This window comes from Hippoglossus hippoglossus, chromosome 14 (genome assembly GCF_009819705.1).
Source record: "Hippoglossus hippoglossus isolate fHipHip1 chromosome 14, fHipHip1.pri, whole genome shotgun sequence".
Classification (NCBI taxonomy): Eukaryota; Metazoa; Chordata; class Actinopteri; order Pleuronectiformes; family Pleuronectidae; genus Hippoglossus; species Hippoglossus hippoglossus.
Genome location: NC_047164.1, coordinates 18,600,487 through 18,627,164, shown reverse-complemented (window position 1 = coordinate 18,627,164; position 26,678 = coordinate 18,600,487). Strand labels below are relative to the sequence as shown.

The following is a 26,678-nucleotide window of genomic DNA, read 5'->3' as shown; positions in this document are numbered from 1 at the left end:
CAACTGGCACGGGGCTGACCCTCCCATCGGCTTTGTTCTCGTCTCACACACAGTGGCTTCTCTGGCTCTGTGCTGGCAGGTGAGCATGATATAAGAGCTTGTTTCCCCCGACTCTGCCATTTGGAAAGGAGACATGGGATGGAAAGCGAACAGCGATGGTCAAAGCTGTCTCTTCAAAGTGACCATTAATTATGCAGACTGAAGAGGCCGACATAAATTACAACTGGGTGACTCTATACTAAAGAGCCTATTAGTGTTGAGTTATTACCTCGTTGACCTTAGTCCACAGCAGAGAGGAGAGTGACTGCAGAGTGTAGATGTATTGATAAAACTGATCCTCGCTAACCTTTATCAGAGCAAAAACCTGCTGCCTTGCTTTCCTGGAGCTACAAACCCTATGACAGGTCAGTCAGAGTCTCTGGACCTGAGACATGTACTTAGCAGCTTGCATGTGGACAGAGGCCTCATCACACTGTAACAGCCTGACCTTTCACCAGACGTATGGAGCTCAACACGTCTTCTGACAGTAACCATTTCCCTTAGTTTGCCACGAGAGGCCTGTGGTCACATGTCTTCTGGTGCTGGGAGCTTAATTTAGTTTAAGTGATGCAGAAACTATACTCACTCACTCACTCACTCACTCACTCACTCACTCACTCACTCACTCACTCACTCACTCACTCACTCACTCACTCACACACTCACACACACACACACACACACACACACACACACACACACACACACACACACACACACGAACGAACGAACATACAGCACATGTCCATGCATTCTGGAAAATAGAAATCCCTGTGGAATGCAGTGGAATTGACCAGCAGATTGAGAAAGCTCAAGAGGCAAATAATGGCCGATCTTGTAAATCTCTGCAGAGAAACCTAATTTAAACACCAAATGTACAAACTATTTGGGAAATAGTTGCATGACCTTTTGTTCAATGTACATCTCAGATGTGCCAAAGTGAATCTTTAAAGCTAGGGTTGGTAATCCTGGATAACTAAGCAAGAGCAGGCTACACTTTGAAACTATGCAACCGATAACTCCCATCCCCTCCTATCTGGAGTGAGAGCCCCGGCAGGGTGTGCGCAGGCATACAGATTGGTTAGTTACAGACAGTTGGTCCGAACACCAGCGACCAATCATTTTGGTCTGAATGAAATGAATGGTCGTGTTTATTACAGTCCTGAGAAGGCCACTGACACTGGTTTGTTTTTTGTTTTGCTTTTTCAGACAACTTTATCAACTAATTATTGATGGTTATCAGGATGTAGGAGAATTTCAACAAATAAGATATAAAGTGTTTCAGGGACAAAAGTTTGTAGTTGATATTTATTGTAATACATAATGTTGAGAAGTTATTTTGTAAATTGGTCTGATGGACAAATACAAAAACATCTTTGTTCCCTTGAGATAAACAAAAGCTTTACTCTTTGTAAAACAAAGTTTGCCGGGGATAAATATTGATTCGATATGTAAATGCCTCATGATCAAATTCTCATGAGGCAGTACAGTGCTAGGCAGTCACAGTCGTTCTAAAAATAAACTTTTTAAGGTTAAATGCTCAACTGTGTGAAAAGATCCAATTACAGGGTAGGCAAATGCAGCACATGGAGAAAATGCACAAAGGATCACAGCTCCAACCAACAGCAGTTACTCCAAGAGGGGAGTGATTAAGCCATAGGCCGAAACACTACTAGTAGCCAAATCTTCTTACTGCATTCCTGATACTTGCAAATAATCACACTCTTAGTAAACCCTTTGTGAGAGGGGATCATAGGTTCCATCGTTAAATCCAGACCAGAGGGAATAAAGTTCCGTTAAGGGTTTTGTTTTTGCTGCTGGAACTCACTGTCCCGAACTGCACTGGGATTTGCAATTCCATTTGGGTTTGAGTTTAAGCGGCGATGAAAAGTAACTAAGTATATTCACTCAAGTACAACACTTTGGTTTGAAAATTGAAAAACGTATACTAAAATATGTATGCTCTTTCTTTGGCATCAGAGGGAAACATTGTACTTTTTTACTTCACCACATTTATTTGACAGATAAAGTTGCTTAGTATGTTGGAGACTTTTCATAAAATGAAATTTGATAAAATCATTTTGTTGCAATGGTGATACTTGGAGTGGAACTATATCCAACATAAAGTCGTTAAAATTGGCTCCATCTTAACCAGATGATACATTAAAATGTTCATTACATATTTCGCCCTGAAATCTATAATGATGTAACACTTAGGGTGAAGGGGAGATTTTGCAGAGTGAATAATTTGCTCATAGCATTTCTCTAGTTTGAATATGTAAAATTCTATGAATATTATATTCTGGGAAAATGCAGGACTATTTATTGTAATAGAGTATTTTTACAACGTGATATTACTTTGACCAATCACTGGTGCATATACCTAGGTCATACACTTACACAGCAGGAAGGGGTGTAGGGTAAATATAGTGAACTGCCTGAAGACATCCGACTGGCTGTGTTTGTGTTCACTTTGTCTTGAAAATTGATCCCAACTTTCTCAAATAAGCACCTAGCTGCTGATGGACATTGACAGATATCACAACTAAACCAGAGACCTTCCATCACACACCAGCATCTTTATACACACGCCCAACGTTGCCCTCATGTTAAAACAATTTGGGGCACAGTGCTCTGTACACACATCCAGCATCTTATCAAACGGCTCATCAGACTTTCTGTTATTCAGCAGCAATGTTATCTCATCTGCTCAGATGTTTCCATCACAGAGGATCAGTTTTTTGTATTTTACCAACACATGCAACGTGTGACCATTCAAACATCCGACCGGAGATAAAGAGAGGGTGACTCAAAGTTCACCGAGCAGCGCTGCACCTGAGAAATAGGATCTATTGATCTGACGGCTCATCCAATTATTCAGACCATTTACCACTGGGGAGGTCAGGTCTATTTTTAGCAGTTATCATCGTTAATACTTGGTCGAGCTACAGATTTGTGGTGTTTAGACTGATCCTAAACAGGACAGAAACACTTGTGCTTGCTGATCTTCTACCAGAGCATTGAGAGAGTTGAAGCGACATCTCTTCCCTCTAAAGTAGAGTTAGCAGCCTGTGACCAGCCGGCCTCCTGGTAAGAGTTTTAGCAAGAGCTAACTGGCACATAAACATGATGATTACATTGGCAAATCTCTAATCCCACTAGGTTAAATGTGCTCCATAAAACTAGATATTAGGAGAGCAGCTAAGCCAGGTGATTGTCAGCATTTGGCTCCATGGACACAGGCAACACAGATGGCAACACAACAGAAAAACAATGCATAAACAAAGGGGCATGCCTTAAAACATGGCGGGCTATAAAAATACACACATGCATAAATCCAGCTTGTATGTGACACTGAGCGCTTTGCTTCATTGTTTCCATTACATCTGTAGCACAGTTCATGTGTCCAGTGAGATGACAGCTGGCTGAATGGTGTGTCTGCAAACACAGTAATGCGCCACCACAGTCTTACACCTCAGAGATGGCTGACCAAATAAAATACCTCGTGAAGCTGAGGGCAGTGACACACCAATATTGCATCTTTGCAATCAAAACAGGGGGAGAACTTTCAAATGAGAACCTGATGAGCGTAAGACTAAAATACAACTGTCGCAGAATGATGCTGAGAGAAAAACAGGGTGTGAAAGTGAGTGGAGCCTGCCTTGTATCTGAAAGAGGTCTCTGGCCTCTGATCCCTACCGGATAGCCTTGTGTTTTCTTCTGGCACCACTTCAGTAGAGCATTTCTCTTAGATCCTCCGTACTCCCGCGCCAGTGCAGCCAAGGGGTCCTTTCTTTCCACACTGTCACCAGTGTGCACAAACCGCAGTCGCATAGAGAGAGAGGGACAGTTTCAGCATGTCATTTAACAGTATATGAGAAGTGTAGTGTTTGAGTTCCCTGTCAATATACAAATAAATAGATACAAATCTACTTAAGTAAAAATAAAAGTACGATTTTAAAGTTTCCAAATTTACATAAAGTATTAAATGTAAAAGTACTTGCACAGTGTAGCCTATTCCCTAATGCAATGATCAAGCCTTAAAGTCCAATACTCAAAGTAGTGATGCTAGCGGACGTAGCGATGTGAGTGTGTGCGGTTTTCCGGTGTGTCCATGAGAACGAACCCCCCCCCCCCCCCTCCATCGGCTTAGTGGTGAGTGGATAATGAGTGAATTTTCATTTTTCAGTGAACTATCCCTTTAAATACAGTAACAAACTAAATGTACTTTGTTACATCCAACTACCGAATTTAGTTCAGTTGATCAATTCAAGAAATTCTGGGATTTGTGTGAAGCTAACAATATACAGCTCATATATAAACTCTTGGCTCATGCTCTAATGTCTATAAACAGTATACTACTGACTGCTTAATCAAAAGACACATACAAATTACCAGTAGTACATCAGATTGGTCTAATGCCCATCTTGGGTGTTATTTAAAGGGTCTGCTCCCGGGGGTTTGTTTTGAAGCTGAAGGTATGGGAGCACCACCAGACACGGTCATCACTCTGAGAATGCTAAACACTCAACCTGCACTGTACGGCCAGAGGAAGCTAGACCCTGTCCAATTAACTAGGCAGAGGCAGTGACAAAGTAGCTGTGCCATAACACTAAAACACAAATACACTATCAAACACATGAATGTACTGCTGCTAAACTGCTGTTTGAGAGAGACGGTCTGCAACATGATGAAAAATGCCATTTACCTCTATAACACGCAAATATATGTAATGCAAGAGCGTAACATATGTGTCTGAATGTGTGATCGTTAAATGTTTATCGCTGTTGGTGGCACTTATACAGTAATGGCACCAACTGCAGATGGTGAAGCGCAGAAAGCTCAACAACCTCATGACACTGGAGGATATGAGGCTAGACACACAGGTTTTTTTTTAATTGTAAGATCACTGGGAGTGGAGCTTATTAATGTAAACAGTGTCTTAGCTGAAGATGAGGGTGTTGTCCTCTGCCATCGACAAGTCTCTGACTGCTTAAAATAACTTTGTCTCTCTGTGACAACACATTAATGCGAACCTGATCATCGAGTAATCTACATCGAATGTGACCTGGTACAGGTTCAGTAAGTCCAATTTACTCAATGATTTTTTTGAGTTTACATAGAGAGGAGTGGTGCTGTGTGGCAAAATGACTTTCAATAACACCAGAAGTCAGAAGCATGTTTGTTTAACACTTGTCTCCCTCGTCTTTCTGTGTCTCACGGGTGGAAACTTCTTCTACTGTGCGTCTTGCACTTTTCAAACTAAGGGGAGGAGGCTGAGACTGGCACAGCTCAACAAGTGGAACTATCAGACAAGATGAGAGGAAAACCCCACCTGAGCTTGCTGTTGCCTCGGTTGTAGCTGAAGGATGCTGTGCGGCTGCTGAAGGAGATGGGAGTTTTAATGACCGACTCCAGGGAAGGGCTCTTCCTCATAAGGCTATTAGGTTTCATGTCTTCGCCGCAGCCCGACAACTTGTCTGAGGGGATCGAAGAATGCCCAAACAGGGAGGGAGGCACAACACAGAAGAATGTGAGGAGTGAGTCAGAAACACAGGGATCATAATTTACTTTGTAAAGAACATCTGTCACATCACCCGGTAAAGTGATTCACATAGGAGTAAAGTTAGACTGCAACAAATGTTTGGGTGAAGCATCCATTTCCAAAAATAGTTCATAAAAAAAACCCTGGGAAAAAATGAAATAGAAAATAGAATAATATGTATTCTAATATACTGTAGATCATAATTACAAATATAAAATACCATAGTCCAACAGATTGCCCAGCCTAAAGGAGTTATCATAAATGTAAATTGGGAGAAAATTCATTCATGTAATTTAAGAAATGATAAATGTCACTTTTTTCATATCTACTCTCCTGACTGAGAATAAGCTATACCTTTAGTTTTGAGACTAGTCTTAAAAACAAACAACATGAATCTACCTAAGGGCCTCTGTCTTCTTCTTCCTCTTCATTTTACTTTGTTTACAGACTAATTACATTGGACGTGTCAGCTTTATATAATTTGTAAAAGCACTGACTCATAGCAGTACTTTGGCTGGCTGTCCTCTAATATAAAAGCAGCATTCGAGGCCCTTCATTCGTGCTAATGAAATATGGATAGACATGTGAATTGAACACCTATAAACCATCTGTGTGTAACGTACCGTGAGGATGAGAGAATTCTCCCTGATTGATTCTTTTTTCCAACATCTTTGACAGGGGCTTTATGTACGATTGTCTCTACGGGAACAGAACAGAAGAGAGAGTCTCGAACATCTTCACATGCAGTTAGTGTTTTCCATTTTTTTTAGGAACATTTCATGGTGTATACCTGGATGGGGGAGACGGCAGCAGCAGGGGCGGTGCGGACAGGAATCCCACTCAGTGGGCTTCTTGGGGAGGAATGGATTTGAACTGTGTGAGCTGGTCCATCTGAGAGACCAAAACAAATGAAGTACTAATTGATTTCTCGGTCAAAGAGCCTCAATTTAATAATTAACACATTAATTTAGAGACTCAATGCCACAGAGAAGACAGATAGTGTATAGCAGCTTTGTATAGATTACAGAGGAAGGGCATCATTCCTCCAGTACAGAAACAATTAAAGCTGCTTTTTCCAACTGTGGAAGTAAATAAAGGTCATTAGAAAATGACTGTAACATCTGTCTTTAGTACAGCCCACGATATTACAAAAATTAAAAAAAGAAAGTGCAGGTTGTAGAAAAACAAGGCCTACAGCAGAGAACGATGCACTAAACCTTTGACGATTTACTACTAAACACCGTCAAGCCTTGTTGACATTTAATTCTAATGTAATCTAATACAGATGCTCTGCCATTAAGTCTACTTTTGTGTTATCTATAACACTGTTATACAAGTGTTAACTCAATTGTTTTAACACAGAATTCATAATTAGTGCTGATGTTGTATTTTTCAAACACATAGGCTCTACAGGCTCTACTGGTTCTACTGACAAAAACAGAAATGACTCTCCAACCTGCCTGAGGTCGTTTAAGGCCACACAGTTCAACACAATTACACAGAACTGTGTTCCAGAGAAATGACAGATATCCACACTGGATATCTCACCAGCTGTTCTCTATAGTTAAACTGCTGCAGTGGGACTCCCAGGAAAGAGTGTGTGTTGTCTGTGTGTGTGAGGAGAGGTGCTCGGTGCTCACTCTGTCCGACAGTATCAAAGGACTTAATGAGGGATTTGACAGTAGCTCCGGGCTCTGATTCTGCATCTCCACTGGCGTCGGAGGGCGTGGTCGGGATCATGGAGATGCCACACCAGTGACGGCTGCTATCAGAGTCGGACACTCTCCCCTCGTCACCTTGGGACCTAACAGACAAAATGAATTGGTTGCTGTGTAGACAGACACAATACATTCAATGAAAACAACAGCATGTGCACTGGCGAGGCTTGGACTTTGAAATCTCTCCCTTTACATCTCCTCTTACAAGATTACCTGCTCATTACGATGAATGTTTACATAAAAGGTTTAAATGTATTGACAAGATCAATCGATTATGGTAAATCGTAAATAGCTGACCTTCACTTACTGATCTGAGCTAATTCAATCATGGATCGATCATCAACCATTAGCCCTGGGTGAACATTGGACTGTAGGCTAAAGGTTGTGGGATTAGTGTGTCTTTATCAGTGAAGAATGACAAGTGAATTACAAGTGAGGACTTTCCGTGTTGAACTCACCTCCAAAGAGTGTAGACAGAGAGACAAAACCACAGTTGGACTGGTGTAATTTCATTTATTCATTGACCTAATGAACAAAAGTCAAACAGATGTACAACACACTAGTCTGTCTCTTTCACAGGCATAAAAACCAGTCACCAAGTGCTTCTGGGTCTTTATTTGAAGAATAAATAAACAGCACATTCACTGTATTGTTCATTAAATGGCTTAAAAATGATCTATCACCACTCCTCTTTTTCTAAATATTGTTTTAGAGCAGTTTGAGCACCAGCGCTTTAATATCTGGCAGAATAATATGGCTTTTAATAATAAAAATGCACAAATTGAATATCTGTGATAAAAGTTGGACTTTAAGTAAAACCTGAGACAACTGTATGCCAATATACCACAACAACACCATATTCTGTAAGCGCTCGGCTGAAAAGATGAAACCGTGTGACATCACAAATATCTGATACACTGAGGAGGATGTTCAAGAAGAACTGTAAATATTGAACATGGTGAATCACGTTTAATTAGGAAGTACCAGAGCCTTGAGTGATCTCTGATGTTTGGATAAGTGATAAGTGGTTGATTCTATCATCAATCACATCATCTACACATCTACAATTTGTGGGTAATGAAAAGTGGAATGATAGAAAATTTAGTTTAATTGATGATTTGACATTTGCTTTAAGGATAAAAACAATCCCTTCAGGAACCTGTAGCACAGTCTCTTGGTCTTTGAGTTAAAATGAACCATAACCTTATGTTTGTTGTGAGGAGAGTAAATAACCCTGAGATCCAGGTGTCAGTGTTTATAGCAGTTGTAAAATCTAATTATGACAACATGGCTAACATCAACATTGTTCTAGTTACAATGATATGCATTGCTGTGTAAATATAAGATAGACAAACAGAGCAGACATTACCAGTATATCCACATGGAAGTCACCTGTTTATGGTAATTGTGTGTTCAATAGTGCCATCTAATGGCTAAATGTGACTCAGCAGTCAGTTTTTAATTCCAACCACAGAGCCAAAACCAAATTTAGGTCTTAGAATAGTTACATTTTGTTTGGTTTTTATATCACAAATGTTAAGTTTTAAAGTAAACAGAGGTCAAAGTTAAAGTAATTTGACTGCTTAAAATATGCCACTTTGATTTTGAATAAAATCACATGAACTTTCAATCCTCTTGCTTTGCTCTTGTCTTGACATGTGTATTTTCTGATGGTAATAGTCTTCCTTCGGGAATCTTATCTGTGTCATACTGGCTGAACAGTATTGTTTACTCTATTTTTCACATGGTACTTTTTGTAACAGGTCACACACTTCTCTCCTCTCAACTCTCTAGAAGGCACAAAGCTACTTTGCAGAGTATAAAAAGGAGAGTCTCTCGAACAAAGGGCATTTCTTCAGCACGAGTCAAGAAAATAACAAACAATAAGAGTACATTCATCGAGAAAGAATACCACAGAACACATTAATATTCAGAAGGTTCCAAAAATGTAAAGACGTGGAGTAATGGAAACCAGACTCTGTGTCATGATACTCTTGCTTGTGTACTGCATCTGACCGCTCACTCGTTTACCACTTTACATTTTGAATAACACAAAAAGCTAATAAGTGCAACAATAACACTGTCTTCACTTGGTGCAGAGGTGGAGGGCACTGCTCTAGTGCCCCTCTACTGCCGTCTTGGTTTCAAAAGTGGCTCCGGTGCTTATTCTGAAAAACAAAAAAAGGAGGAAGATGAACAACTGTATACAATTACTCTATGAAGACTGTATTAAACATGTGCAGTGGTACATGTGCAGCAAAACTTGTAATTTCTTCTGAACGTTGTTGTTATGAAATGCAGACCTCTGGGCTGTTGGACAATTTTTTTAACTGCTCCATGCAGACCTTATTGGACTAATAAGGTCACTCATTATGTCAAGTGTGACTAAACCAGTGATGAAGATGCTATGCAAATTTATCTGCAACAGATGATGCATAGCATGAGTTAAATCCAGTCATGCCGTGCAGACCATCCTGCTATTTAACCACAAAAAGGTAGGAGGGTTATTCAATCAAAGAACAGCAGGTGGCACCAGATACATCTACTCGAATGGAAGGTTTAGAAGGACCAGGCAAAGCAAATCGAAAGAGGGTAAAGACAGACGGTCCCTGAGAGTACAGTCAGCCAGCGTATGGAAAGACAGACAGAGTCAGGCTGAAACAGCAACACCAAGCCAAACACAGGTAGGAAGGTCAGTGAACAGCAGCGGCACACAGGGCAGGGAGAGGCAGGCTGGCTGAGAGAGGGCTGACAGGGCAGGGAACTCACCTGGACTTTACATAGGGAGGCGTGTCAGAGGGACATCTTTGACAGAGTCGTCACAGGGAGCTGCTGGAGGTGGGGAGCGGTTGTAGCGTAACAGCTAATCTTGGGAGAGTTTGCTGATTTAGCCATGGTCTAAAACCAGTAATAAACTAAATCAACTATATTCACTATATTCATTGGTTTAAACCAAATATTACAATATTTTACATACTAAAACTGCTCTCATGAGATTTATGAGGTGATAATATACATATGACTGACAGTGTTTCAAGTAGGAATAATTTAGAGATTATTTGTTTGCTTAAAGAATACTATGACTGGCCACACAGATAAACAGTAGCGTATATCTAAGCAGATTTTGCCACAGGTACAAGTATATTGACCTGTTATGATAATGAAGGTGACAACACTGTCAAAACTCCATGGAATTGCATGCTCAAACACTTAAATACATTATATTTGCACACAAACCAATGCCACGCTATTAATAAATACATCAATCACAATACTGCATGGCCACAGTGCAACAACACTCCATGAACTCTTGAATAGCATGATACATTGTTCTGGAACATTTTCACTGAAAAGTACAGAGAGGACACTGGCTTCAGTGTTGCATTGGAAAAAACTAAGCAGTATCTGTTCGTTGAGCAGATCTGCCACCACGGCTGCATTCTCATAAAATAATAATCTCTAATAAATAGTCTGTGGTTTATAGTGAAGTATGAGGTTTGAATGTTACTACAGGGCAATGGTCAGTGTGGAAGAGGGAGACAGAGAGGGCAGCAGCTTAAAGGAGTAGAATAAACAGAGGGAAATACCACAGGAGACTGCTCATTTACCAACAGAGTCTGCCAAATCCCACAAAGCTCCACTCTCAAACACCAAAGATTTAATCTTGTGAAATACCAAGATATGAAATGAATAATACGATCCTGCTTTAACGTCTTGTTGGAATTTTAGAAACCTCTTAAGCAAGAGATTCTTCAGAGTTAAGATTACAATATATTACTTATTAACGACATGTATGAAACATGGCTCTGAATGAGAATATGGCGAGACTCTGGCAGGTATCTCATTTCCACGTTGTGTTGAGAGAGAAAGGAACTGCAGCCCAACGCTAAACAAGGGGAGCCAAGGAGGGGTGGGTTTTTTGGGGGCCGGGGGACTGGTGTAGTACGGTGAGGATGGTACCTGACTCCTTGCACGGCTTCTAGGTCGGAAGAAAGCTTTGCGCTGCGATCCTGCTCCTCCTGCAGCTGCCTCCTGAGGGCACGCAGCTCCTGCTGAGCCTCCACCTTGATGTCATTGGCCACCACAACTGCCGTCTGGAGGTCCGCCTGGAACCGACGCCACTCCTCTTTTTCATCCTAAAAGACACAAACGTATTGATGTATACTGTAGGCAGATCCTTAAAAAGGATGCATACAATCAAATTCATACAGTTGGTAAATGATCAGCTTACACAGGGAGTTTTTGTAATGTCAGCACTCAAATGAAGTCTAACAATAGTTAAATGTAATCTGATTTACAAAATAATATGCAGACCATTACAAAAAACAGAGGTAAAGCATTTACACATTTAGTCCTGGAACACTACATGAACCTCTCGAATAATGATCTTATTTAGACTGTAACTGTTTTGCTTTTAAATTGAGACCTGTGGAAAACAGCAGAAACTCCTAAGGCAAGGAGGAATCTCAAGAGAGGTAAATAGAAAGAAAAATGTTGAACCACAAAAGGAGAGGCAGAATAACAGTTTCGCTTTGGTTTGTGGGAGGCAAAAGATGCTGAAAAAGGAAGTAGAGATATCCCTTGGCACCGAGGTAAAATACGTAGGTCTATATACAATGAATAAATTAATGGCTTGAACTGGAATAATGTTTTCGATTGGGTACCTCTACTTCTCCTGGAAATTCAGGGTTTATATACATGGAATTTACATAATTTCATATTTTCAGCATCGAGTAAGAATCAACAAATCAATGGTCAGGTAAATAAATGAAGGCTGTGGCCAAAATAGTCTAAAGATGTAACAGTAAAATTCAGGAAGATGATCTGGTGCATTTGATAATGTGATATAAAACAATCACTAAACAGAAGTGATATTCAAAGAAGAAAACCTTGGGAAAAAAATATCTGTGCCTGCCAAAAAATACATAGTGATCAGACTTCCTGCATGATCCACAGTGGTACTGGAACAATACACAATGGAAAAATTCCTTCAAGGTCAGACATGTTGGCTAAAAAACAGGGAAAAACTGAGCATCATCCTTACCTTAAAGGGATCGTGCACCTAAAATGTGTCGTTTATAATTATTTCTAATTCACCCATGAAAAGATGATGAATGGCTGTAAAAACCTTGTTTAGGCAGAAAAAAGCGACAAACTTGCATAATCCACTTTTCTACCGTACATTCTAAATACTAAAAGGTTTCACCCCAATGTGCTTCTCATACTGTAGTCTTTCCTCAAACCTCTTAAACCAAAGCCAGAAGTGGCACATCTAATTACTTAGGCAGTTTTGCTTTTATTTCAGAAAGAAAGAAAGAAAGAAAGAAAGAAAGAAAGAAAGAAACCTAGAGAAGAGAAGGGAGATTCAAAAAAGGTAGATCTGATCTCAAAATGTCAGTCTCATGCTTCCTGGTCAAAATACAAAAGTGACTCAGCAGGTCAGCCCCAATTTGAACTCTTGAAACTTTCTTTAATAACATCTGAAATATAAACTGAACAGTTTTAGTTTTTGGTTTACAGCTGGCTTGTGTATTCAGCCTGTCTCTAACGACTGAATGAAGAATGAATAAATATTAGCACCACAGATGTTATAAAACAGCTTTCTCACCTTCATCTGTCTGTTAAAGACTTTCAGTTGCCGCTCAACTTCAGCTTTCTGCTCCTCCATCTTTTTAACGAGATCTGCAATGAGGAAATTGAAGGTTTAGAACCACTTTCCAACTTCAGTGCTGTAGTATCAGGTGGAATTTGAACACATAATTCACTGCAACTTTCAGTGTAGGAGTGATACAGCAGCTCTAGATCTATAGCACAAAGGCTCATACCAAAGTAAGAGTTACGTCTAGAAAGTATTGTGACACACAGCTGTTATAAGGATAAGGATGCCCTATTAATACAGAAGTTTTCTCTCCATTCAGTGTCACTGAACTCCATCATAACGACCCAATACCACCAGTCACAGCTGCATATCACCCACTGCTCCCTGGTTGGAGGTGGAGGACATGTTTAATATTTGCCGTTGCTCTCATCTCCCATTGCCGGTAATAAGGTGGATGAGCCAAATCCACAACTCAATCTTGGTAAAGCCCGCTATCAGGCAAACTGGCCTCATTTTCAATAGCCACCAGAAAGGAATCAAAATTCCCAGTAGGCTGTGTTGTTGTAACCGTGGTAACATTACAGGTGCCTGTGCAAACAGCACACAGTTAATACGTAACTAGGATACTTGTATGTATCATGTATACAAGGATATAAATAATATAATAAGTGCTACCTTCATGACGGCTTTATTTTTTGTTTGAACTGTTTAAAGAGGAACTGATTCAACTTAATCAACTGTTTCTATTAATCTGTCCCCCTCATTTACATAAATGAGAATAAACTAAATATTACAAATCACTGTCTGATTTATATGTGTACAGAAGATTTAAGGCTGAAGGTTGAGAGTGAGCCATAGAGAGCAGAAGAGCCAGTGAAATGAACATACTCTCCATGTCCAGGACGGCTTGGTTGGTGTGACAGTTGACGGCCCTCTGCTGCTCCACCTGGTCCTCCAGCTCAAAGATGGTCTCCTTCAGCTCCTTCACCTGGTTGTCAGCCTGGTTCCCAGCCTCCTCCAGGGAAGTCACCTGGCTGCTGAGCTCCTGCTCCCTCCTCTCAGCCCAATCCTGAACCTGCTGGCATTTGGCCTCTGCCTGTGTATGTGTGGCGTTCAGAGCAGAATTGTGTTAAAACAAAGAAGCAGGGTCTCATGTTGAAGTGATTACTCGCTGTCACATGCACTTAGGTCCCCTTTGGTTCAAGTAAAGATATTGTGATCTTCCAGACATCTTTGTGGTGCAGTGTTTCAGTTTGGTCTTGAAGGTGCTTTTCTAAATCTCCACTTTTCTAACAATTAGATAAAGATGCTTTCATCAAAGCAGTAATATAAAAACATGAGTGTCACGGAAGGCTGAATAAAGAAAAAACTTTTGAGTGAGGGTAAAGCCTAGTTCACACCACACGATTTTCAACATGACTTGCCAGCTGGCAACAAGCTTTGCAAAGACGGGGTGAAGGTGGTGAAAGTTCATGTAGTGGTGAGGTGCCCCCTGATTTTTTACACTGCACATGTCTGTAATCAGGGAAAACAAGCGATAACCATGCATGTGAGGGACAGGGTAACAGACTCACTGCAGCTTTTATATTAACTGCATCAGGCTCAGGTCAGGTTCAGACAGAAAAAACAATCTGTACATCTGTACGCATTGCATTGCTGGTACACCTAGCTTCCAACTATGACTAAAGTCACATAGAAATATGGGTAAATGTAATAAATTAAGTTATGCTGTGACCACACAGTAAGGCGTTGTGTAAATAGGCTTCATGCAAGGACTCACAGTAATTAGAGTTCACTGCTTTGCGTCACTGTGTTATTTGCTCCAACTATTAAGCTGAAGTCAATGTACTGTGGTGATTGCAGTCATCCTGAGAAATGACACTGTACAGCAGATCTCTGTGAACAGAATATACTAGAACAAGTACATGATGTAGTTGTGCAGGACACAGTCCAACTGGCAGCATGTGGCTCTAATAGAATACGATGTTCGTGAGGGGAAGTTATGGAGGAGCCTCACCCTCACACCCATGTGGCAGAGGACAGGAGTGACTCACACACTGGTGTACCACCCCACTGCTGGCACACCACAGTCATACTCCAACAATGATGACATCACTAAGCTGGTGGTGACAACACTCCCTCAGCCTCTCAGTGTGTGTTGGGTGTTGAAGGGGAAAACCAAAGTGACTACTGAGAAACATATGAGAACCGTTAAGAGTGAAACTGAGTTCATGTGCTGTGGTGGTGAAGAGAAGCAACCAATGACAGCTGTGAACCCTGTTTAATGGTCATGTCCCAACTATTGTGTAAGATGTGTGTCCTCATATTCACAATCAATAGTTGGGGATTGAGCCAAGGACTATTATCATTATTTATTATTAGTATTAGTATTATTATATTTACCATAACTAAACATATAACTAACAGTTTAGTTTCTTTCAGTGCTATTCATATACTTCACTGCATCACAAGTAGAGCATCTCAACAGAAACCAACAAACAGTTTCTATGGGTGAACTGCTTGATTAGCTTTTTCACTGATTACAGTAAACATGGATGAGAGATTGTACTGAAGGGGATTCCTGTAGGTTGTCAAACACAACACAAATAATGAGATCACTGTGATAACATATATAAAAGGAGAAGGTTTGATCACACACCAACAGAATGGAAGCAACCAAGTGGAAAATGTTTTAGCTGTACAGAGACATTCTCTTACCAGAGAACTGTCCAGTTTTAAATAAACTTCACAGCTCCTTCCTTCCCACCGCTGTCCTATTGTTTAACACCATTTGTAATGTAAAATAAGTTTTCACTACTATTCATATCATAACTACTCACCATTTACTTGCAGTTTTTAATAAAAATGTCCTTTTGAAAATGTTTGTCCTTTACACATTACTTTTCAATCTGTATAATCTATACCAATTATATTACATTATTCAATATGTATGCCTCTTATTGTGAAAACCAAATATAGTATACAGCTATTTAGAATACTACTGTGAAAATATATATGTATAGCACATATAATTTGTAATACTCATGTTCATATTGTATAACATACCTGCCTATATATTTGTATATATCTATATGTATATATGTTCATAGAGATGTATACATCTATTTCAATATCTCATACATCATGAACATATACAGTATACATCCTCGAGAAATTATCCTGTGCCACTCCACCTAGGTAAAATATTTCTGTCTGTAGTGAAAGCTACTTTTTCATGTTTTCATGTCCAATTCATTCGGACTATCTGCTGCTGTAACAAGTGAATTTCCCTGACATGGGATCAATTAAGTTTAACTTATCTTATCTTAAATTATACTTGTTGAGAACAACAAGTTCTATTAAATGATAAATACTGATGATTTTTGTTGTATTTTGACTGATTTCACATGTAAGCATCCTTCCTACCTTGGACATTGTGGTTCGCACATGCTCAGTCTCGGCCTGAGCCTGTAGCATCTCTTGCCTCAGCTCTGTCAGCTCCACCTCCAGCCTGTCTCTCTCAGTGTGGGCTGTCTTCAGCAGGCTCTGCATCTCAGTGCTGTCGCTGGCACTTTGCATAGCCTTCAGCTCACCCACCTTCTGTCTCTCTATGTCCACCTGCGCCTTCAGTCTACTGTTTTCCAGTCTGAGACACTCTGCTGTCGCCTTCTGCTCCTCTGCAGCTTGTGCTGCCTGATCTCCAACTTCCAACTCCTGGGCCAGCTGAGCCTGCAGTCTGTCCATCTCCTCCCTGAGGCAGCGTACCTGGCCCTGGGACTCCTGGTGCTCCTCTTCCAGAGCCCGCAAGCTGCCGGTCAGCTGCTGCTGGATGTCCACCAGCTTCTCCCGTTCAAAGTGTGAGCCCTCAACCAGCTCGGCATACCTCTGCTCCAACTCGGCCAGCCGTGGCCCTTGGCTACCCATCTCTTCCTCCCGCTGGGCCTGAGTTTGGACTTGCTCTTGAAGTCGGATAGCCAGTGCCTCATTCTTCTGGGCCAGCACCTCCAGACGTTCTCTCTGCTGTTGAAGTGAGGTCTGCAGGAGGCGCTTCTCTTCAGCCAGGCGCTCGTTCTCAGCCGTCAACTCCTGCACCACCTGCTGCTGGTCAGCCAGCTCCTGCAAAGTTGCCTGCAGCTCCTCTGCTGTACTGTGGTGGCTCTCCTCCATCTTGTGAATCTGTTCTGTTAGGCTCTGTACCGACACACTGGTTGCTGCCCCCGGTGCAACAACTTCACAACTGACACTACTGCTCACTGATTCTGAGCATGACGGGATCTTCTCAAACTCCGAGGAGTCAGGTGAAGGTGAATCCTTGGTGATATCGGAGCTGAAAGAGACAGAGGTTTTGAATGGGCTGGCAGTAGAAGGGGGGCTGTCTTGTTGTGAAGCCGAGGAGTTGGAGTCTGAAGGCAGGCCATTTACTAAAGACTTGGAGGGGGTATTTGCACTAAAGAGCGGAGAAGCTTCCAAGGTAAGCAGCTTTTCCTTCAGTACTTGGTTCTCCTCTCTGAGGGCTGCCAGCTCTCTCTGAAACTTCCCATTCTTCTCCCTCAGCTCCCCGACCAGAACTAGGGCCTCCGTGACCTGTCCCTGCTCTGGATCTGCAGCGGGATCTTGGCGTGAGACAGAGTTGTGTGAGGGCGAAGAGGAAGCAGTGGAGGCTTTACCTTTGCAGCGCTGCAACTCCATTCTAAGATTGATGATCTCGAAGTCTTTAGCTTTGGCCTCAGCCAGCAGCTCCTTCACCTGGCACTCCAGAAGACCCCTTTCTTGGCCCTCTGCATCTCCGCGGGACTTGGTTGAGCTACGAGTCTGCTTTGCCAAGGTGGAGAGGCTTGAAGTGCTGGCACTGGAAACCATTCTCTTCGTAGATGAGCTCCTCAGCTGGTCCTTCAGGGAGATGCGGTCCCTTGTTATGGAAGAAGGGATTTCTCTGGGTGCTGGGATACCGGACTTCTTGGCTCCTTGAACACCTTAACAAAACAAAAGTACATATTGAGACAGTGTTGACGCACTTAAATGATAGAATCAAAATGTATTCAGAACTTATTCCATTCACAAAAGTGAGGACATCAGCCTTTGTCAAATTTGTTTGTCCTGTACAGAGGAATACAGGCGTGTTTGTTGATAATAGCATCCCCACCACTGTTGTTAGATTGATTTCAGCATGATTTTCAGACATTTGAGGTTGACACCTTTCTAGCACTTGTCGGAAAGCTTCAATTTCACCTAACATAATGAGGTGACAGCCTGTCTCTCCTCTGGTCGTCTCTGCTCCATGTGTGTGAGGAGAGGCCAAGATGCACACATGGTGTAACAGAAAGTAGAGGAGATGAGAGCAGTACTACAGCAAAGACTCTCTACCTGAGATGAAACTAAACGAGTTCTGTTAAAGGTTCAGTGTGTAAGATTTAGGTGAAAAGGATCTATTGGCAGAAATTGAATATAAAATAATCCTAGTGATTTTTTCACTAGTGTGTAACCATCTAAATTGTAGGAATTGTTTGGTTTCTTTACCCTAGAATAGGCCCTTTAAATGTAAATACTCGGGAGCGGGTCCTCTCTACGGAGGCCGCCATGTTTTTTACAGTAGCCCAAACTGGACAAACTAAACACCTTTTGAGTTTTTATGACAACTGAAGGCTACCACATGTTTTCTTTCATGTTTGGAAGGGGAGCGTGAGGTGAGGGGTATTCCGCTACAACATGCAACTCCACCACTAGATGTCACCAAATTCTACACACTGAAGCTTTAAATAGGTAAATAATTAAGTAGTTTTTATTTTATTTTATTTATAATATTACAAAAATAATTACAAACCTTACAATAACCATGCAAACATACATGTACAGAATATTTATAAAGTTATATTATTAAATACCCCTCACCTCAACCTCCCCTTTACTCTCAGTGAATTTTTGACTATAGCAAGTTTCAGTGGTTGAACTTTTCTCAATAGAATCACCATTTAGCAGGCCTTAAACAGAAAGAAGGTTAATAGAATCAGCATAGTGACGTGCTGGAACCATGAACCATAGACAGTGTGTCACATTCACATACTTATTCAGCAGTTTCATGTTGCTGGTCACTGTACCCTATTCACATATTCTCTGTTTGGACAACAGAGCATCTGCCTGGCACTGTCTGTCTGTTGCGGTCTGTGGTCATTCATTGTCGCAGCAGAGCTTAACTGTGGCATTTCAAAAGGCATCAGCGTGGGCTGCCAGCGAGCCTTTTCCAGACCCCTCTCAAATATGGAGAGTATTTACCGATGTCTGACTCGAGCTGGGTGCTGCCTGGCAAGGTTTTTGTTTTTGTTTTCAGATCATCAACAAACAGCGATGCCGACACAAGGGGGCTGCTTGTTTCAAAGGATGACAAAGGTCCCTGTGCATGTAGCGCGTTCATACATAAAGCAACTTGAGCAGTGCACGGACAAAGACAGCACTGTGTCTCTCACGTGCACACATCATAATCAAACCCACAGAGCAGGGGGCTAGACAGACAGCCTGTGTGAGGAGATAGACAGCACATCACTCTGACACACACACACGGCCCACATTGGAATGGGAATCCTATACCCCTTTGGGATCTTTAAGTACTCTGCCATTGATAGGCACTTTGCTCACACTATCCCCTTATTGAATAAACTGGCGACTGTGATAGAACCTGCCAACACTGGCACAATATCTCGGCAACAAAGCTGTTTAACATTCCCGCAGTGTGCAGCTGTGGCCGAAGAAGTGAGGTGCTTTAGGTATTGACGTAAAGACACATCCCTGGCTAAATGTAAAATCATGAAAATATATATATAGATTTAATCAGTTCGACTTTATAATGATAATCAACACACCAAAGGCTCAGATTCAAAAGAAAAAAGCAAAGATGCTCTATCCACTCTGAATTTCTCTGTGATAAGACTCTCAGTCAAAAGCTGCTCTTTAAATAGAACTCCATCTTGCTTGGATTTAAGATATGTTGTCGTTTATATCCACATTAAAAAAATAAGCATTTCATTCCAATGAGATGAATTTACTGGGCAGGCCTGCACTTCACAAAGATACATAGGGCCATAACTGCACTTCACAGAGGATGAATCCATGACTGACAGATTGAGTACAGCGTGCACTAGTAAACTCTTTCCTGTCACATGGAAGATTTTAACACCAAGTCAGCACTGTGTGTTGTGAATGATTATTTCGCACTACAGGTCCAGAAATAGAAAGAAACGTACCAGGTCCTGTCTAATCTATGGCCATTTGTCATATTTTGACTAAAGGTGGGAACAAAGAGAGGGACAATGGGTCCCTGTTAGACAGAGAGAGAGAGCGAAGTGTCCGATGTGATTAAAATCACTCCATTCCCATGAGGATGAGTGATGTCAGGACTGGGACTGTTGGACAGCCTCTTCATTCGCTCTTCCTTCATATTCTGTTTTCCTCTTGATCTTAGTCAATAAAACCCAGATGGAGCACATGAACTCACTCATCCTTAGATCGCCCACCTCTTTAACCATGACATCACAACAGCTGTTTAATGTGTGCACAGGAATGACACCAGTCTTGATGCCAGGAGCCAACACATGCACGACAGCAAGATGCTAAAGAGTAACTGGAATAGTGTGTCAGGTTGTTAGGGAAGCTCTGAATTGGACATCAAGGCCTGAGACTGTTTCCAAAAATATAGTTATCATTGCGTAGAGTACGCATTACCATATTTTAATCCAGCCAAACAAATACCAAAATGTATTTTGTAGTACAAACACAGGTGCAGAGCAGGTTATATTTTTGGGTGTTTTTTCAACACAGTTGTTTTAAAGCCTTGTGTATTAAGTGACAAACTCCCAGAAAGGAAGATTTTAAAAATGACATTCCTACAACTGACCAAACGTTAGAGGACCCTCTTTAAAAAAATTATAATGAAAAGCAGGAATTGTAATTAAATTAAATCTGTATATATCGTCTTGAGTTCAACGGGGAACAAAAGCTACATTTCTTAGAATAATTTATCTTTTGTAAATGTGCAAGGGCACATCTTTTCTTTTGCAAATCAAAGCAAACATATAAAACACCCCTGTGGATAAGAGTCAGTTCAGTCTTAATTTAGTGCCGTCTTCGATGTAGGCCGGCTCAGCTCCAGAGCCATTTGTAGGAACCAGCTCTGAGAAGCACTAAATCTGTGAAAAGGAGTTGAATGGGCAGTTAAATGGCTCACAGAGGAGCTTTTCTCCTCCAGCAGGGAATAAATACTCATGCACTGTGAGAAGACTGGCTATTATTGATAGCAAAGTGCAAATACTGTGAAACACCAGCTTTGAAGAAAATCATTCCCAATGAAAGAGAGTGTTATTTTTTTTATTCAGTGTCTAAGAAAGTGATTTACACTCCAACTTTCCATAAACTAAATAAATGTCAACGATATATTGATTGAAGCAAATAATGATATACCCTCTAAAAGGATAAGTGCTATAGATAATGGATGAATGGATTTAGACAATAGATACACAGACAGACTTTCTGCTAACTTAAATAAACATGAATGAAAAGTATATGAAATGGTTGTGTGGTTTACAACTAATTATCTAATTGTATTGCTCAGACTGACTTCCAGTAATCCAAAGGCATTCTGATATTTTATGGGAAGTCAGCGCTGTGATCACAGTAATGCACAATGCCGGCTTCTTTCTTTCTAATGAAGATAAGCTTTCAAATCCACAGCATGAGCTACGTGTCTGGAAAGAGTCCAGCACCAGCCCGTTAACTGGAGCCAGCCAGTGCACAGAGTCTTCAATTTACAGAACAGGAAGGTTACGGGTGAGGAGTCACACTGAATTACTGACTGCAGGTGGTCAAGTGCCAGAGAGCTGGCAGCTGAAATGACGCACTGGCCTCATCACCTCAAAACAAGCGGTGGATGGGAATCTCTGGCTGTCACTTTTCTGTCAACCCTTCTGGGTTCCAGGAAATGTTGTGGGCAGTTATTTTTCAGTCAGGTGGAAGTGGAGACGAGGGACAGAAAACCCAGTCTGCGTCTCTGGCCTTCCTGTTGTCCGACTGACAGGGTATGGAATAGGTCAACAGGCGCCCGTCTGCCAGTTGCTGGGACTCACAGGCATTCCTTTCCTCTTAGTGAAGTGGAAGATAGTCAGAGCCGAGGCTCCATGACTGCCACAGTGGCTGAGCAGAGATTAGCCTGCATGCTTCTGTAAACTGTATCACAACAGTCCAATGTGCCACTGCAAACCATTAGAGCATCACTTGTTACCTTGTTACCTCAGCCAAGGACGTTAGGTTTTCACCAGTGTCTATTTGTTGGTGTTTTTATTTGTTTACACAAAAAAGCCCTGAACTGATTTGAATTGATTTTAGGCACTGCAAAGGATCTTTCTCTCTGGCATCAGCTGAATCATGCTAAATATAAGATACAGTAGGCTCCATTCAAACAAACACAAATTATGATTTTTTAAATATTTTGTTGATAATCACTATGTCAATGACTGCCTGCCATTTAGTCTGGTCTGGTGAGTGACTCAGCCGGACAAAGATGTTCCACCTCTTTAGCCTGAATAGCTCTTTGGTTGCTTTGGTTGCTTTGGTCGTATATGTTTAGGATCTCTGTCCGGATGAATGATGAAATGTCATCCAATGGGTTTGGATGTATTTGAATTGATCTGAGCACAGAATGCTCCTGTATGACATTCACCTTGTCGCTTCTTTCAGCAATGAAACCATTCACAAACCATGTGCCATACATGCCAAAGCCACAACAGTACCAGCACCATGCTCATGAGCTGTTCTTTTTTATCCACACTTTCGTCTTTCCATAATTTTGGTAGAAGTTGATTTGTTTCTTTTTGTTCCATAACTCTAACACTTTTGTTTGTGCACAAGGTTCTGGTCATGACTTCTTCTCTTTATTGTTGACAAAGAAATATGTCCGCCTACATCCTGGAGAGTGTTCTTGACTTGCTATACAATCATAAAGGGATTTTCTCAACCATGTAAATAATTTTTAGCATTCAACCAACAGTCGATTTTTGCTTTTTTTTTTGCCTCATAATCATTTTCACTAACGCGGTTATCTCTTAGGTCCTCATATTGACATCAAAACCTTTCCAATTTGGAGACTAGTTAAATGGCAATATCACACACAGTTCATTCTATATTGATGTAAGGTGAAGTAATATTTATTCTCTTGAGATTACTCAATATCAAGGAAATAATGAAGCCTTAAAAAGAGAATTGAACATTGTGGTTTTGGCTAATCCAAAAAAGGCTGGAAATCAAGAAAATGTAAGAGGAAGAAATATTAAAGTATTACCTGACTGATAACAGATTTCATGTCGTTAAACACATCAAGTATTTCTAACCTCCTCTGTAAACCGTAGTGCAGCCAAACACCGTTGTACAATGTTAGTCTGAAGTCACAGCGGTGACTGTGTGTCAGCAGGCAGCATGTTAATCAAATACGCCAACAGCTGACTGGGAGAAACCTTCCATCCTGCCTTTAAAAAAAAAAGTACAGTTTGCAAGACTTGATTGTGTCTTTCAGCTGAGCTGCTTGCCTCTGACTGAAACGCAAACAGCTCTGTGCTTCCTCTGCAGCACAGCATGAGAGCTGGCGAGCCACAAAGTGCCACTTGGCCTGGGTTCCTGTGCTCCTTTAATCATTCTAATTGAATCATTTAACTGGCCTGCATGCCTAGACTTTTAACACAGTTTCCGTATGCTGATACCTTCTGCTTCACAATGCCTATGGATCCAATAGCCTAGAGATATATCCAATAGCATGGCCCATGAGCCGGCCCACTGAGAGAGAAAATGTCTCAGTGCTTCAGATGGAAAACAGTTAAATTCAGCCCTCAATGAAGAAATAATAAGCCTTTTTAAATGACTGCATGCTTATAGCAGTGTATGTGATGGGTAACAGGTTGGAATGAGTACTGCTGAACTCATTTCTATCTGAGCCTTATACCTTTATAATAAACAATGTATTAGAATAAATGTTTCCTGTTGGGGAATCCAGGAAAGTACATGCAGGATTTACTTTCCTGGATTTACCACAACATGGATATACAAACAAAATCTGTGGAAAGATCAAGATGCAAAGTATCAACCACCATTTAAGTTGCTATGGTTCTTCCATTGATGCACCGTCTGAGACTTAACCAACAGAGTCAACAAATTCTGCATAAAGCGAAAAACAGTTCTGCAGTGCATTCGAGTACAATTAAGTTGAAGAACAACATCTCATTCATTCCTGACAGTCATGACCTGATAGGGAAAGAGCCCTTTTATAGGAAGCTCTCATATGAGCTGAGCAACCTTTTTTGTGAGAATGTTTTAATGAATGCCACTACTACTTTTGGGAGTAACTGAACAAAGATGCATCATCTACAGAATGAAAGACAATAATCCATGATTACAGTAGGTCTCAGTCTGATGGCGGTATAATTTTTTTGGGGTCTGTTGTCCTCCACGTAGTGACAGTGCTGGGTAGCAGGTATGGGTTTATTTTTCCTATATTTATTCAAGAGTGTGGTCTTTCAGTTTGACAGCAGGACTGATTGATTCCATGTTCAGATTTTGAAATGCTCTTAATTAAGTCTCTGCGCTCACACTTTGATAGCCCAACTTGTGCTTAGATTTGCTCTACTTGTGATCAAACTGCTTGCTTGCACTCAGATATTTTGTTGCTCGGACAGCTTTCCTGCGCTCAAGCTTCAACTCTTCTCCTCGTGCTCACGCTGTTTTTGTGAACGTGAAAAATCTGCTTTTTGATTTCTCCTCTACTCTTGGAATTTTTCTTTTGCGCTTAGATCTTTTTGGGGATTTTTCTTTTTTTGTGCAACAAGTCTATCACATTCCCCAACCCACAGATGGTCCGGTGTAGTGATGATGAATTAACTTGTCCTGCCCACCTGCCTTGAAACCAATTAGGTGAAATCAATAAATCCTGCTCTCAAACTGAAAGAGCAGGTTCTTGAATAAAGATAGGAAAAAACCCTAAAAAGCAGGCAGCAGAACTCTACAATCTCAAAGTGAGGATCAACCACTGCCGCAAGCATCTGACAGATACGCCAACCTCATCAGTACAACTTTGCTTTGCTATCCATTGAACACACACTCACAGGCTGAGTGGCTTTACATGTCAGATCCAGCTCCAGTAACGTAGGGTGTCAGTTTCATACACACATTTTAGTTCCATAAATTGATGATTTCTGATGTGACCTCAGGCCTAAAGGCTACAATGAACTCTGATGGTCAGTCTGTTGTCTCTGGTTACACAAACAGGACATTTAACCAGCGCACGCCTCCCTCTGCAAACACAAAGCAGTGTGGGATGGCTGGTGTGTTTACTGTACCAGCTGCTCCCTGCCATGGAAAGTATGACTGATGTAACTTCCTCATGGTGTCCCTGCTATCAGAAGTTGGACAAACTTGTTTCCTCATGTTGAATCCCTGCCCTGTGTCAATTTCCTCTGATATGGTGTTGAGATGGCACAGTAATCTACGCACTTCCACATTCTTTGGCTTGTTGCTCACAGCGGTGTCAGTGTCTGCTACGCCTAGGAGCAGTACTCACCAGGCACAATGAATCAGTGCTTCAAAAGACATTACTAAAGACAGGAATGTATTTACTATCAGTGTTAGAAGTGTCTTGATTGACAAATGTTAACTTCACATGAGTGAAATGGGTCTTTTCTTGGGACCTAAGTACCTAAGCCAAGGAGGTTATGTTTTACCCCTGTCCATTTGCTTTTTGTTGGTTTTTATGTTGGTGACAACCACCTATCCCCTTGACCCCATCCCTTCTCACATTCTACAGTCTATTGCTCACGACCTTCTTCCTTTTCTCACCCATCTTATAAACACTTCCATGTCAAATGGTTGCTTCCTTATCTCTCTTAAAGAGGCAAGAGTGAACCCTATCCTGAAGAAACCCACCCTCAGCCCATCTGAAGTAAACAACTACAGACCTGTCTCTCTTCTTTCTTTTCTCTCCAAAGCACTTGAGCGCGCTATCTTTAATCAACTCTCTTCATATCCACACTAGAACAACTTTCTTGATCCTCAACAGTCTGGTTTCAAGTCAGGCCACTCAACTGAGACTGCCCTCCTTGCTGTCACTGAGCAACTTCACACTGCTAGAGCAGTGGTCATCCTTCTGGACCTTTCTGCTGCATTTGACACGGTGAACCACCAGATCCTTATTTCCTCCCTTCAGGATCTGGGTGTCGCAGGCTCTGCTCTCTCCCTGCTCTCAACCTACCTCAAAGACTGTACCTACCGGGTAACTTAGAGAAGATCTCAGAACCTTGTCCTCTCACTACTGGGGTCCCTCAGGGTTCCATCCTGGGTCCTCTCCTCTTTTCTCTGTACATCAACTCTCTTGGCTCTGTTATTCATTCACATGGCTTTTCCTACTGCAGCTACGCAGATGACTCCCAACTAATTCTCTCTTTTTGAAACACAGGTAGCAGCACAAATCTCTGCTTGTCTGACACACAGCCCTCAGTGGATGTCCGCATACCCCTTGAAAATCAACCTTTAGAAGACCGACCTACTTTTCCTTTCAGGGAAGAGCTCTCCCACCCATGACCTTACTATCACCATCGACAACTCTGTGGTAGCCCCCACCCAGACCGCACCTGCTTCACTGCTGGTTACCAGTGGCTGCCCGTATCTGCTTCAAGACACTAGTACTTGCGTACCATGCTGAGAGTGAAACGGACCCATCTTACATCGGGGACATGGTTAAATCTTACACCCCAGC

General features: G+C 41.5%; 1 protein-coding gene across 5 annotated transcripts in view; it reads right to left on the bottom strand.

Annotated features, from left to right (window-relative positions):
- The window catches only part of specc1 (sperm antigen with calponin homology and coiled-coil domains 1), a 69,062-nt gene that overhangs the window by 15,668 nt on the left and 26,716 nt on the right, over window positions 1-26,678 (bottom strand). For 3 of the 5 annotated variants that reach the window (XM_034606032.1, XM_034606033.1, XM_034606034.1), the window contains 9 exons: window positions 16,328-17,874; window positions 13,790-13,997; window positions 12,911-12,984; window positions 11,263-11,438; window positions 7,225-7,388; window positions 6,375-6,475; window positions 6,208-6,283; window positions 5,375-5,519; window positions 3,739-3,841 (listed from right to left, as the gene is read on the bottom strand). In XM_034606032.1, the coding sequence (XP_034461923.1) occupies window positions 3,739-3,841; window positions 5,375-5,519; window positions 6,208-6,283; window positions 6,375-6,475; window positions 7,225-7,388; window positions 11,263-11,438; window positions 12,911-12,984; window positions 13,790-13,997; window positions 16,328-17,874 (2,594 nt within the window). Of the gene's footprint in view, window positions 1-3,738; window positions 3,842-5,374; window positions 5,728-6,207; window positions 6,284-6,374; window positions 6,476-7,224; window positions 7,389-11,262; window positions 11,439-12,910; window positions 12,985-13,789; window positions 13,998-16,327; window positions 17,875-26,678 lie in introns of those variants that run through there. The other 2 variants (XR_004616009.1, XM_034606036.1) reach the window with 2 other exon arrangements.